The sequence below is a fragment of the Meleagris gallopavo genome, chromosome 11 (assembly GCF_000146605.3).
Source record: "Meleagris gallopavo isolate NT-WF06-2002-E0010 breed Aviagen turkey brand Nicholas breeding stock chromosome 11, Turkey_5.1, whole genome shotgun sequence".
NCBI lineage: Eukaryota > Metazoa > Chordata > Aves > Galliformes > Phasianidae > Meleagris > Meleagris gallopavo.
Genome location: NC_015021.2, coordinates 5,424,056 through 5,439,129, shown reverse-complemented (window position 1 = coordinate 5,439,129; position 15,074 = coordinate 5,424,056). Strand labels below are relative to the sequence as shown.

Genomic DNA, 15,074 nt, shown 5'->3' with positions numbered 1-15,074 from the left:
TTGGCTCAAATTATGCTGCTCTTGCATCACCGCACCAGGAAATGATGTCAAGTGATGCCTCTTGATGATGTGAAACACACATTCCAGCATTTTCCTTCCTGCATTCCAAGCAGGATCTGAACCAGCAATTAGTTGCCAATGGCACCACACTAGATTTCAGAGGATGTTCTTTTTTGAGATACCAGAAGTTCAAAGCTTTGGCCACTAATATTAGCACAAAAATTTGTTTGTGTTCGTTTTGCTTTTTAGTGCTGTTTTTTTTCCCCTCATACCTCTACAAAAAGTCCAGGCTGGTACACTGTAGTGACTGGTACACTGTACTGACCTGCGGGCAAGTTGATGGTAGTGCAAAAAAGGAAGCTGTGCCCTGCTAAGCTGTCATTGCTATGCACATTATTCCTACACAGCACTGTTTGCACACATACAAATTGAAAAGTATGAAGTGCCAAATGCAGTTGCAGCATGTCAGGCATATGTTGCTTGATGTCACCCAGTATTAAGCCAAATGGAAGAAATGAAAGCACCAATCCAGCACACCAATCAAGACAATTAGACTCTAACAGTCATTAGAAAGAAATTACCAGTGAAACAGAGGACATCCATGACTGGATCTCACCTGGAGCCAGACTGAAATCTCTTATGATGTGTTACCGCTAAGCACTGTGCATTCCCAGCAAAGCCAACATGAGCGTAGTGTGCTTGGCTCTGCCAGAATCAGCCTCTTGGAAGGAAATCTTTCAGTGCTCAGTTAGGTTTCACTCCATAAGGACTTGTCTGTGTGAGAGTGGAGTTAGGGCACCTGTGAAAAATAAATTGAAAAATGAAGAGGTGGAAAGCCAACATAGTTGCTGTGGAAAAAGGAGTGTAGCTGTATTCTGTTCTTTAATTCCAAATGAGTTTTGCCAGACACCTCTATTACTATGACCAGCTCTAAGAGTAAACAGGGACTTCGGGTTTCAGCCTGATTCCTCAAGCCCTTACTCATTTGTCCACAGTGTCTTTAACAGACAGTGCCAAGACAGTATGGAAAACAGAAATGTATCATGAGAAACCCAAAGTTATTTTTGTAGTTTCATAGGCATTTCATTTTACTTAACATATTCCGAAGGGCTGTCAAAATGAGGCAAGAAAGTTACCTGGATCTCTCCTCCCCCCCCGGCCCTGTTTTCTGGGCTGCCCAGTGATGTAAAATAATGCAAGAATCTAGTGTTTCATAGTATTTCAGCTCACAGGTGGAAATGCTGAGAAGGCCCATTATTATGGTTCCTGGAGGAATAAATAAAATAATGTAGTATGGTCACAAATATTATGACTTATAGGGTTGTTGGTTTGGGGTTTTTTGTTTTGTTTTGTTTGTTTGTTTGTTTGTTTGTTTTTTAGCCTTGCAGGCTTGACTTACAGTGACTTGACAATAATGAATGGATTTACTGACACCGTAACCTTCCAGTTACATAAGGACTGTCTATCCAGGCTGCAAACTAACCATGCAGTGGCCAAGAGCACCCGTATGATAGCTTTCTGCAGGGACTCTTTCTTCACTGTGGCCTTTCTGGTTAAGATTATTGACTCATACCTCAGGAGGACAGTTGATGAACTTCCAGGGCTGAGCAGACTCTAAAAGCAGCCTAGTGACTTCCATATGATGTGAAATCTGTGCTAATAGTCTAAGCCAGCTGTGTGAATCAGTCGCTCATGTTTCCTTGTCTGTTGGCATGTCCAGAGAGTATGGTGGCCCTATATAGCCAATGGAACTCAAGCTGAGAGCAACCTGGAGTCTCCTACTCCATATGTTTGTATTATACCCAGTGGTTTGCTAATTCTGGAGCAGAGTGGCGTGCGTTCAGAGCTGCTGTTTGGACCAGGAGTAGCAGCCAAGCTTATTAACTCCCCTGAGCCCTGACCCATTGGGAAACACACTGCAGAAAAGCTGACATGCTCTGTAGGAATCGCCAAGCTCAGGGCATGCAGCCTCTCCCTGCATTTATTGATTGCATTTACAGCCAACATGGTAAATAAGATTTATTAAGGCTTTTCTATTACCAAGAACATCACAGCGTCTGTCACCCTTGCGAGCAAAGAGATATCTGTACTACAGGGTGGCTTTACATTTAGAGTTTGTTTCTTTTTTCCTTCTCTTTCTTTCTTTCTTTCTTTCTTTCTTTTCTTTTTTTTTTAAAGGTGAAGCGCTTCTTTGAGCAAATGAGTAACATCCTAATCTGAAAAGAGACACAAGAAACACAAGAAATACATAGAGCAACTTTGTTAAATTAAAAAGAAAAAAAAGATACTAAGTACAGAGGATAGATTAGCACAGCATAGCTAAAGAACCAACTGCCAACTCTGGGGCACAAGGCAATTCCCAAGCCAGTAACTAGATCTTCATGTTTTTTACCACTGCTTGGTCTATTTTCTGTTCAGTGCTTGCAACTTCCATTAACGTTAATGAGTATGCATATGTGCCTTGAGGGTAAGAATACACTCCCTTTGTGGCTTCAAAACTTGTTTATAAATCCCTCCAAAAATCACACTGTGTTCACTGTTGAGTGCAGAAAGCTATTGTAATGACTATTAGAACCACCGTTTCCATTCCTCCCTTCCTCTTGCCCTCCCTTATCTGACAGACTAGAAAACAAACCTGAAAGGATGAAGTGCTGTAGGAGATGGTACATACAAGCACACAACTCAGCTTAGGGAGCTACATGAAAATCAGCTCTCTGCAGGGAGGGACAAACTGAAGTCTCAGTAAAAACAAAGAAAACCAAACCCGAAAGCACCAAAATACTACCACTACCATCCTCAAAAGCAAAGCCCTTGAAAAAGCTCTTAAATTTTAGAGATAAAAGCTCTTAAATTTTAGAGATAAGACAGAAATCTTTGCTTTGTGTTTCCTACTAGAGAGCAGCTCAGTGGGAGCAAGCTGATCTAAAGACTGGAGACACTGCACCTGTCCCCTTGCCACTGGGAACCAGGGCAGACCTCTGGAGTCACATGCAGAAGTTAAGGACCAACTCCACTTCACTGCACTGACATTAGGGTATGTGCCTTCTGTCTCTGGCTTTGACTTTTCCCTCGATTTCCAGCTCCTTTCTCCCACTGTGCACAGTTTAAGGTCAAGCCTCACAGTTTGGAAGAGATAGATGACGCTGCGCAAAAATAACATGCAATGCAGCTCTGAGATGAAGAATGAGATGAGTGTATGGGCAAGAAGACAGGCAGTGCTTCACAAATGGCTGAATACTGGCTTGCACTATCCCTGCATAGCCCACAGCCACATAGTGCCACACACCCTTTCCCACACAGCAGTGCCGCCTTCCCCACTGCTCGCGTCCCGGCTCCAGCTGCACAACAGCATGGCCAGCCATGGTGATGCACAGCCCTTGCTGAGAGGGAGCCTGAATTCCTGCGTTCTGCTTCCTGGGCATGGGCTGGCAGGCCTGGCAGGAGGAGGGAGACAAGTAGGCAGTGCAGGAGCAGTGACATCTGAAAGCACCCATGAGTGCAGCCACCAGAGCTCACCAGTCAGTCCCTTTATATTTTTGTTAGGTCTCAACAGGGCTCTGTAGTGATATTTCTTCCTTTAGCAGGCGTGGATAAAAAGATGCAGGAGATCTGGCTGTAAGGATGGGTACGACATGGTCCTAACATAGGGTACAACTTCAAAATCCACGTTAAATACATGATTAGCTAATGTAAAAAATAAAAGTAAACCAGCACCTTTTTAAGACAGTGGAAGCTCTAAAGCTCTTCCATTGAAGTTCTGTTTAATGAGAGTAGCAAAAGTTCAAGTTTACAAGGCAGAGACAGCAACCTAGTTGACAGAAAACTAGATTTATGAGAGAGACAAGCTGGACTGAAACCCCAGTTACAGTTACTGTAATTGCTTTTCTCCAGAGGATAATTTTCCCTACAAGTTGCCCACTTTCAGAGATTGCTGAGCAACAGACAGAGGCTTCCTCTGCATGGACTCAGAAAGCAGCAAGAAGGCTATCTCCCTCCACACCAGGTACTCAGCAGGAAAGCCCTGAACGAATTGACTGGGTTCCAGAGCTGGGATCCCTGCAGTATTTTCTGTTATCAGACCTAAACCTCCCATGGTTTCTGGCAGGAACAGAATTACAACACCAAACAGCATTTTCAAAATCTGGCTCTGAGATTTAATGGACATTTGTGTGCAGGTTTATGTGTACATGCAAGCACACACAACTGGCGTTTCCGTTATATGTATAGTAACATGCACACGTAATATAAACGTATATTATGTATACATAAATTACATTACATTTTGTGTGCGTGTATTTTTATTTATATGTTAGGTGACACCATCCAGATTACTAAACAAGTTCAGAAAATTTTAACAGAAAATATTTTTAAAATGCAATTCATTGATTGTCATTCATTCAGGTGTTGCAGTAGGTCTGGAAACCTTTCTTGTGGACAGGCAATGATCACATCAAAAGCCACCACCTGAGGTTGGTTACATTCATCAATGAGGCTGTTTTATGATTTCCTTTTTCTATAAGTGGATGCACTGGAAGTACATCAAGTAGTTAAACTGCATTTTCTCATTAAAAAGCCTCTCAGGATCAAGATTAGATCTGCCTTACTTGCTGAAATACGTTATTTAAAATTATGTTATCTAAAAATTCTGTTCAGTTCACTTCTCACTTCCAATGTGTGATATAAGGGGCACAGTCTGCTGTTCCTACCAGGGATTGAAAACCCTGCCTACGTTTCTAAAAACAACTTTCTAGAAATCTGTCTCAGAGAAGAAAAGCATTTGGTGGAAGGCTCTCAGTGGGTGTATATGAGAGGCAGCCGGAAGAGTAAAAAAGGAATAGTGAATTTTAAGAGAAGGCACAGAAGCATCTGTGGCATCACACCAACAAAAATGAAGTCAAGTGAAGGAGAATCAGACCTTCACTTTGGAGATTGCTCTTGCAGGCACAGCCAAGGTAGACTCGGTGAAACACAAACAGAAGTGTTACCACACTACTGCATAATGAGACAGGGTTAACAGGTGTCATCACAACTTAAAAGGTCTTCAAACTCCCACAAATTTGGAAGCAAGAGCACTTATAGAAAAGTTTATAGAGCCTCTGTGGCTGTTACGGATGTTACTTGTGTTTCAGGAAGAAAAGGTCTTTCAAGCTCACGACCAAATTTTTCCTGCAACTTATTTGTGCAGTAAAGTCAGACTTATATTCAAACACAATGTCCTGTTATGATGGATGTCATGATGTGATGGATTCAGAATTTTGACTCTACTATAATCGGGAAAAGAATAAAAGTTACCATCAGCAACTGCTTTTGTTGGTATGATCATGGATCACTACCAAAAAGCTGAATAGAAAATGAGTGGTGAAGCTGTCCCCGTTTGCTCAGGAAATGCAGCAAATTATTTTTGAAAGTAGCCACTGGGCCAGAAAGTAGATACTATAGTTTGAATTATTCTACATTGCCATAAAAAATGAGCGTGCAACAATTTTTTCACAACTTTTTTGTATAGATTCTACAATGGTTGATGGAGAAACAATGGAGTTTTTCATCATTGTTTTCCATAGTTCCTGGAAAGAGCTGTAGATGTTTAGCCTGGAAATGCTGTAAGCATATGCAAATGTGTGAGAAAAACATATGCATATACAAATGTTTATGTACAACATAGGCAAAAGTAACTAAAATTCAAATCTGCATCTTCTTGGACCTTAGCTCTCAAAAACCTCCCTAGGAGAGGTATGAAAAGCATTTTAGAAGCCCAGCCTGCTCATCCAAACACAAATACTCTAACATCTCTGGCAGTATCTCAAAATCTAAAGTTGCATTTCTTTCTTCAAAAAAACCCTACCATCTGATCTTACTTTCAATACAACACTTTGGTGAAACCCCCCTACGTTTGCCATGAATTAAAAAGACAAAATGGGCAGATGTTCTGAACACAGGAATATAACAGTATGATTAAAGGGTTCTGTCAGTTCAAAATCTCCAGGAACAACTTCATGATAATCCAAAGGTGCCCATAGCTGTACGATATATAAACCAGCAGGATGAATAGAATTCAGGTAGCATATTAAGCATTGCAGAGGTTCTCAATACTCCATGAAGGCATTTAGTTACACTAAAAAGATAAATAACATTTATGTATTATCTTCCATAACAGTGATAAATTATTATTCATTCACCAGTTCTTTCCAGAGTTCTTACTATGAATATTCATCTCTTGATGTTAGAGCCCATTTTATACTGCTTTCACTGCAAAATAAGCTTCCTTTAGCCTCTGTGATTCTTGTGCAGTTTCAGGGAGAAAAAGTACTAATAAATACTAAAGAACTATAAACGTACTTCAAAATGCAGTATTTTTTAGACTAGCTTTTGAGCATCTTTAGAGCACCTACTCTTCATAGCCTATGAAACAAAGAAGTTTGTGTCATGCGTTCTGTTCTGTATTAAAAGAAGACTTTAAATACTATCCAATACGAGATATTAAATCTGTTTGTGGCACAAACCTGAGTAGTTTCTATGTAAGCTTTAGTCCCACATAATTAAATTGTTTTTATCAATTTATCAGTTTTTATCAAAAGGGCAGCTACTTAATGCTTAGATTTTTCTTGTTAGTCTGATCAATGGAGTTGGTGCAGTGGATTGCAGAGAATAATATCATATGCAAAATAACTGCCAACAGCAGCTTAAATAAGCGTGCAGTATTGTTCAGCACGTGTTCATCTTTGTAAGCATAGACAAACATGCTACCAGCTGAAATCCACATTCCTTTGCATCTTATCACCAATGACCTTACAATTTAGATTTACTTAGAAGGGGCTGTAGCATATGCATAACTGAGCAGAATTTTAGGCCCCAACAACAAACAAAAGGGATGTTCACTAAGAGCCTGACACACTGCACAGTATGTCAAAAGTGATATCTGACATTGCAGTGAGAAAGACCAGCACCAGCCAAAAACACTTGTCCCTAAGGTTCCTCCTTACAGTTCACACTGTGAAATAGTCATCCTGATATCTCCTAGCAGGGAGTACAGCTGGTTCTACTGCCACACAAAATGCATTTCCAGCATGAAAGAAAGGAAGAAGATCCCTATACAGTTAGTTCATCTGTAGTAATTCAGAGCAAGGAAAGGATAGCTCTTTACTTCTTTGTTGAGGAAGACCCTCTCCAAACCATTAGTTTGCACAGTGCTAGTAATCATGGTGGTAATCCTAAGCTGGTGTGCAAGTGACATTATTCTATATACCATCTGACAGCAATATCTTCTTCACTCCATTTTGAATGCATTCAACTAATACCCTCATTATATAAAAAAGGCTAGCATAAGTGGTATGGTTCTGTAAGAAATGTTGTCAATTACCCACTGGTCTAAAACCTGGAGAACAGTGATGCAGGATATTTGTGCTGGTACAAGAGAGACATACAAGTAATACCTAAACATAAGATCAACTAATCTTAGCACTGAGTCTATAAAAACTTTCTTCTAAAGAATTATAGTGTATACCTTCAGTCCTGTCCGGTAGTTTCCCACTCTTACTTGTTGTTCCAGTGTTGACTGTTTCAGATGAGGTGCTCAATTTGGTGTTGGGATCTCGCTTAGGTTTTGGTGGTGGCTGCTTACGAGAGCTGCTACTTTCATCATCAGTTCCTCCAACAGAATGAAGGGATTGGGATCTTACGGCAAAGCCACTGGAACAAGGATGTGGCAGTCTGTCCTGAGGAGCAGGCATTGTCATAAATCCCATGCGGAAATGCTTCCCCACGTAGCTTCCTTCATTTCCTCTCACTACTTCTCCACCTATCCTGTAAGAGAAAATACACACACAAGTAAATAATCCAGCTTTATCTCAGCTTTACCTAAAAGCAGGGCCTCAGTTTGCCCTGCATTGAGCAGACTCTACTTTTTGCCATGTAAACAAGCTATGCACTTTCCTTAAGCCAAGATGACTACCAGAATGTAGTAATGAGTTTTTTCAACACAAATTGCCAACAAGTAAAATGTAGATAGACTGCTACACACTCACTCCAAATTTTACAATAAGAAATTGAGAAAGGCTTTTGTTCAGGCTTCATAGCACTGTAACTTGAAATTGCCCACAGAGCAAAATTCAAACATCAGAACTCTAAACGTGACATGAGTTTGCCAGTAGGGCAAAGAATGCTACTTTAGAAATGCAACATTGTGCATTGATTTGCACTCATCTTTGACTACAGACACACATAAGTATCTTGGGAAATACAGCTCTTTGGGCCTAATCAATCATTCCCCCTCAGACTAAAGAACAATTAGAAATGCTGTAAAACTTACTCTGGGACATAGAAAACTGAAAATTAACACATGAAGCTGCAACATGAGCCCCATCAGACTAGTAAGGTGCAAGATGATGAAAAGGTAATGAGCTGTGGCACTGCAAGAAGAAAATAACCTCCAAATATTCAGAAATACAGGTAAAGAAGAAAGAAAGCTCAGCTGAAACAGGCACTGTCATTTCAAGTACTACACTCTTTTGGGGATGGCAGCACTGAGAACCTGGTATTACTTCTGCTATGCTCATACATGCTTACCGGTTCTGAAACACAGTTCTTACTGATGCTTATATTGCTAACCTACAGCACATTACAATTTAAGGCCATTCAGTGACCATGTAAAGAAACCCAGTAATAGACACAGGTCAACACAGCCTTGTTTGCAAGGAGGTTTGAAATGGTACCACTGCAGGAACATAGAGATGGCAGTATGAGAACAGTAAAGTCTCGGAATGCCCTAATTACCTCCTGTTTCCCCTTCACACAGAATGAAGCCCTGAACAGGGTCAGTCTGCTCCTCTGTAAGTTTCCTGCCTGATGTTGCCTAGGGCTGATGTAATTTATTTTGGGCTGAAAACATCTCCTTCTCTAAAAGACAAGCACATTTCTCAACAGTTCATTTGAAGAGTGAATAAGGTCACTTCATTCCCTGATACTGCCCCTAGCAGATGGTAAATCTTCATCTTCTTTATAGGTTACCTACAGACTGTTGTACCTAGTTGTTGTAAAGCATCAGATTGGCACTGTGTAATGCATAATTTTGTGTATGGTAAAGCAAAATCTTTATTATTTTACTGAAGTCTCTGCATTTTTTATTTTAGTTTCTGTTAATAGAGAAATCTGCTTTCTAAATTGGAAGCAACTGTACAGTTTTAAATAAAGATGCATCCAGAGGTACTGACACATTTCCACATGCACACACACAACCTCCTACACGCATGCATGCTACATGTACACACACACTGGTCCATGTTCAAAACCAAGTTATTACCAATACTAATTGGCACTGGTTCCATGGGGATTTGCAGCCAGAAAGATCAAAAGGTAGAACTCATTAATTTGAAGATTAATAAAAAACCTGCAGCCAATTTTAGTGATTAACTATGCCTCTACTAATCTTTCATAAATGGTTCTGAAAATAATATAATCCTCTAACACTAGACTACAAAAAGTGCCTGCCACATTATTTAAAGAAGATTACTATCCAAACATGCTGAAGAACACAGGTGGGGAGTCTGCTTCCTTCCTTAGGTCCATTGTAGAAATCACATTTAGCAAACAAAATTTCAGTTTACCATGTACCTGACATTACAATCCTTACCATGTTACTCTATTTGCTGAGTGCATTTACTGCACTTCTGCCTGAAGGTTCTTAGCTTACACATTATAGGGCAGATCCTGTTCTGGATGCACTTATAGATATCACAGTGCAGTAAAAGGTTTGAGTCTTCTAACAGTGCACAGAACAGTACTTATATTAAGCTTCTTTCTTTCTTTCTTTCTTTCTTTCTTTCTTTCTTTCTCTCTTTCTTTCTTTCTTTCTTTCTTTCTTTCTTTCTTTCTTTCTTTCTTTCTTTCTTTTCTTTCTTTCTTTCTTTCTTTCTTTCTTTCTTTCTTTTCTTTCTTTCTTTCTTTTTTTAATCCAAACTTGCATCTTATCGTTTTCTATTCCAGAAATAAAAATGCACCATCTCAAAAACAATTAAATCATGTCTTCTCTCGTTCCTTTTCACCCCATCTTTTTTTTTTTTTTTAACTCTTTACCAAACTCCTTTTGACATCACAGGTAAAATCCTGCCTCTCTTGCTCACTACACTTGAGAATAAACAGCATGTAGCCAGAGAGAGGTGGCAGGGACAGATGGGAACAGATCTTGCTCTTCTGCTCAGTGGCTGAAGTAGATAGTAGATCTGGCCTTACTCTTCTGTACCATCTGCTCAGCAACTGGACAAAGATAGAAGAACACAATTTCCCTCTTTTCAGACACATTTAAAGACAGTCCATTTCTCTTGCTAAAGATAAAGTTGGGCACGGTAAACTCCAAGCTGAAGAAGAGAAGCCCTTGATTCTCAGTCTTGAGCCCTGCTCATTGACCAGGACTCCAAAAACTTAGGTTTGTTACTTACGCTGGAGATGATGCCTGAATGTCAAGCAGTGGGTGTTTTCTAGCGCAATTTGACTAGTAAGCACAACCATAATACCAGGTGGAGTGCCAAGTCCACTTATCCATATACAGACTGAATTCTACTGCACTGAAAAGAATGGAGTTCCTCTAGGCTCATGCCCAGAGTACAGATGGAAAAGCAGAAAGACACAAATCAAATGCTGCATCCCCTGCCTTCTTGCAGCAGCATGCTACAATTCAATTTGGACTTGTGCAACGCAGCTTTGCAATGCACAGCGCTGCTGATGGTACAGCATGAAACCAGACAGTGCTAAAGGATTTATATCTACACTCCTCCTGCCTGCAACCACAGGAGCTGGCTGAAGCTGGTGTATGCTCCACTACTTCACAACTGGCTGAAAAAGATTTATGTGCACCGTGTTGCTTAAACGACTACAGAGACAGCCAGGGAAAATAATTGCAGAGATGATCTCACTCCATTATTTCTGACAGGAAAGAGCCTGGGCTCCTCATTGTACCGATAATGGGTTCTATCTCATTTCAAAACTGTATTATGTGAGTTGCTGCAAGTATTAAACAGTTTATTAATATATATGGAAATACAGATTCAGATTATTCCTCTGGGAAGTTTCAATTTGAACTTGGCTAGGTTCAACTGCTTCTCTGACAAAAAATTATGTATAGCATTCAAATAAGTTAAAAATGCAACAGACTTCTGTCTACAAGAAAAGATAGCTTAAATGATAACAAAATTAATCATGTGATCATTTATGTTATGCAAGTAAAGTGGACTTTATGCTGAAAATGCATCTTGGAATATACCTAGGTCTAGAGACTGCAGCTGCAGTAGATGGAATAAAAGGGCAGTATGGTGACGTTGCCTCCAGTCAGCACTAAGAAAAGCGTTCTTGAAGCAGTTTTTCTTTGAAGAACACAGTGCATGGCTTTCCCAGTGCCTAACTAACAAGACCCTTGTAGACCACTGAGTGCTGCCAGCTTCCCATCCCTCAGGATGGAAATGATATCCTGAGGAAATGATTATAACAAATATCAAAATAGTTGAACCCGCCTTCAGTTGCTACTGGTGTATTTTAGTTTCCATTTCTAAAATACAAACAACTGCTTCAGTGGATGATTTTTTTAGTCTTTTTGCACCTCTAAAATATGTTTTAATTGTCACCTGTGACTTCTGAGCTCAGAAATGGGCTAGAATAAAACCATACTGAAGTTGCTGTTCACACCTGCACTATCAGCCTGCCTGCAAGTAAGCTGCAAATGTCACAGTTCTAGATATATTACAGTTCAGCCTATTGTGCTCTGCTGTATCAAGCAGCAACTGAAGCACTGAACAAACTAAAATACGGAAGAACTTCAACTATGCAGGTTTTTGAACAACTACAGAGGCTTTTGCATTATTCATTTTAGGACATAACACAAGGGGGTAAGTTACAGATGATGGCTAAGCATAAGCAAACACAGAAAAAAGTGGACACAGCACTAAAAAGGTCTTAGCCACCCTGCTTTGCCATGCGTCATAGTGATACTATCAACTTGGAAACTTCCAAATTACTTAAAAACCTAAGAAAAACTTGTCATCACATTTCTGAAAAGTACATGGCAAGGAAAAAGCATGCAGAGACTGTCTGCCTTAGCCAGTGTAGTCTTTTTAATTTGCATTGTTCCTACTTAGCATTGCAAATAATGGTTTTACTTTTCTGTGAAGTTTCTTTACTTGATCTGGGCAGAAATGGAATTAATTCCTGAAAAACAAATGAATAGTTAAGTGAAAATTTGTTTTCCTAGGTTTTGCTTCCTTAACAGCAAACAATGTAGAATATTAAATCCTTCAGTCTGGTAGGAGAATTGTTGGGAATACCTATGTCCTGAAAAACGAGAATGCCCTAGAGCTACATTTTCTTCCCAGCCATCTACTTTCCACTGTTCTTATTATTCATCCAGAAATTCTCTTATCAGTTTGGACTTACAAAGGATTAGTTTCATTCCTCAGGCACCAAGAACCCCCTGGTATTTTCCATTATCTTTATGTGGTTTCCATTTTTCTTCCCATGCTCCTTACTTAAGACTTTCTGAGTTTATATCCACAAGTTCAAAAACGGAACTACAGCTGAGTATGATTTGAATTCCTAAACAGGAGGAAAAGTACTCTGGCATAGCATCTTAGAAGGCCCTTTTATTCTTTCTGTACTCTTATCCCCCAAAGCTGGGGATCACAGTAGGTCACCTTCCTTCTCCGTTGAAATTCCAGAGAAGGAACAACAGCTGTTTGCTCACTACTCTTCCAAGCAAGTAGGAAGAATACTAGTTTGTTATCCAGGGGTAAATGAGCTGGGGACTCTCTGCAAGCTCCTCTGCAGAAATGAAGAGAACTGTGAGTTACAAGGCAAATTGTGCAAGTGGATGGCCAAGTTTCTTCCTGCCAGAGAGACACCTGTCCATGAAGTACCACTCTGACATGGCAAACCCCAAATTCATCTGAGATGCCATCTGACCAGAGAGAAATCACGAACAAAAAAAGCAAAAACAAACAAACAAACAAACAAACAAACAAAAAAACAAAAACCAACCACACCCACGATACTGTAGCAAGATTTTTATAAATCTATCATGAAATTGATTAACAAACAGCAAAAATACAAATGGAATAAAAATACTTAACTCAAGGACCACATATGAGCTGGCTTGACTGGGCAAACAGCAGTTCATCATTCATTGCCTCTAGCTTTTTTTGGGTTAAGAGAATATCTGCTGTTATTCTGGGCTCTTTTTTAACCACTTCCTTTCTCTTATACCGGTGAACAGACAGATCTCCTCTGCTCATATCAAATGTTCTGCGTATAGAGGACTGAAATGGCTTTGAAATGTCTACTCCCCATCAGAATAAATTATACACACATATACCAAGGATGACACATTTTACTTTGTATCTGAGAAGCACTTTCAAGATTAGCATAAATTATATTTGTAAATTAGAGGTTGGATGCCAAAAAACAGAAGATATACTATTTTTATCCCCCAAACATGATTTCAGCAGACCATGAAATGTAATACTGAAGAAAGAAGGGCAAGATCACAATCACGGATTTAGGAACTGCACTGCATGTACAGTTCTACAGGAAGCTGTACCAATTTTTATGATAGAAATTAAACATAGAAACAAATTGCACATATTTTTCCTCTATTTTTTTTTAAGAACCACATTTCAGAGGTTTCATTCCTTGTTTCAAAGGAGTGTATGTACATTATTTTTCCTGCATTACTCTGCTGAAAGACTCCAAATGACTCACAGTGAACTAACATCAAGATCCAGAGGATAATGCATACTACCATCAATTTGAGATATAGGCTACAGTGTAAATGAATCGTGACAGAGGTCAAATTTAGAGTCCTTTCATGCACCTGGAAGAATATCAGCAGTGAGCAAATGACGTGTCTGTGCACGTTAAACATCTTTGCTCTACCACACGCTTTTGCTTTTGAGATAAGAGACCAGGGGCTGCTTAAGGAGTCAGGCCTCTCAGGACACAGAATGCATTACTGCTCTCAAATAAACTTTATTCTTCTATCATACCTGTCAAACCCAAGGTCCGAAGTTTGATCTTGCAAACGTACCACAAGCTGATACTCCCTCAATGCACCTGCACTGCTGCACTACAATATCTAGGATTGCAGAAACTGCTTGCAGTCTGCTAATCTGCTCAAAGTACTGCTTGCAGAGCCCACCCAGGCTGCTCAACACCAGATTATTTCCAGGAAATCATTTATCCGAGCAGAAATCCCAGCAGGACATGCAGCGCCTTCTTGGCAGGCTGCAGCCCTCCCCCATTTCCCCACTGCCCTCAAGGCTGCACTGGGAGGGGAAGCAGGCGCAGGGGGAACCACCAAGAGACAGCTCTGTGTCCTAAGCCCTGCACAAGGGCTGATAAAAGTCAAACTAACCAAGACTGTTCACAGCCTCTGGGCAGTCAAACAACCCCAAAAGCCAAGAAGCCTCACTATAAATGGCAGTCTGCTATCTTACAGGTTGCCTGTTTTTACAACACAGAAGGTAGGGGAAGGGAGCAGTGGCTGGAATTCTGAAAAAATGCTTCAGATGAAATACCATGCCACTTCTACAACAAATACACCATCATCCAGTAAGCGTGGAATAACTGAGTAGTAAGGACCCCTCAGATATGGAGTACTTAGTGGAACTGTATTTCACGAGTGAACAGAAGTGGCGGTACTACTTACAGCCTCTACTGGCATTTTCTCTGTCCTTATCATGCAGCCTCTCAAACAGGGGCTGACATTGGGCTGAGCAACTGGAGTGCCCTGTGGTTTCCCTCCCAGCACCAGCACCCGCTGCAGGCCCCCAGGCTCCATCCCCATGCACAGCAAATGGTAAATAATGCATGTGGAAAGAGCTGAAAGCTGTGAAACCAAGGGATGGTTTTCAGGCACAAGTGGAAAGCACTCTGCTTTTATATGACTACAGATATTTTTAATTTAGTTAATTTTGCATGGGAAATGCACGGCTAAAAGCCAGTACATGAAAGCTCACATGCTCACAGTCACCTAGAATTAGACATGAACCATATGCAATGCTTAAACTGAGTGCAAATGCATGTTCATGTTAATGGAGTGG

At 40.3% G+C, this 15,074-nt stretch overlaps 1 protein-coding gene across 1 annotated transcript in view; it reads right to left on the bottom strand.

The window, feature by feature from the left end:
* NYAP2 (neuronal tyrosine-phosphorylated phosphoinositide-3-kinase adaptor 2) overlaps positions 1-15,074 on the bottom strand; it is a 57,616-nt gene that overhangs the window by 12,675 nt on the left and 29,867 nt on the right. Inside the window, exon 2 of the mRNA XM_031555069.1 lies at positions 7,502-7,800. Coding sequence (XP_031410929.1) covers positions 7,502-7,800 — 299 coding nt within the window. The remainder of the gene's footprint in view (positions 1-7,501; positions 7,801-15,074) is intronic.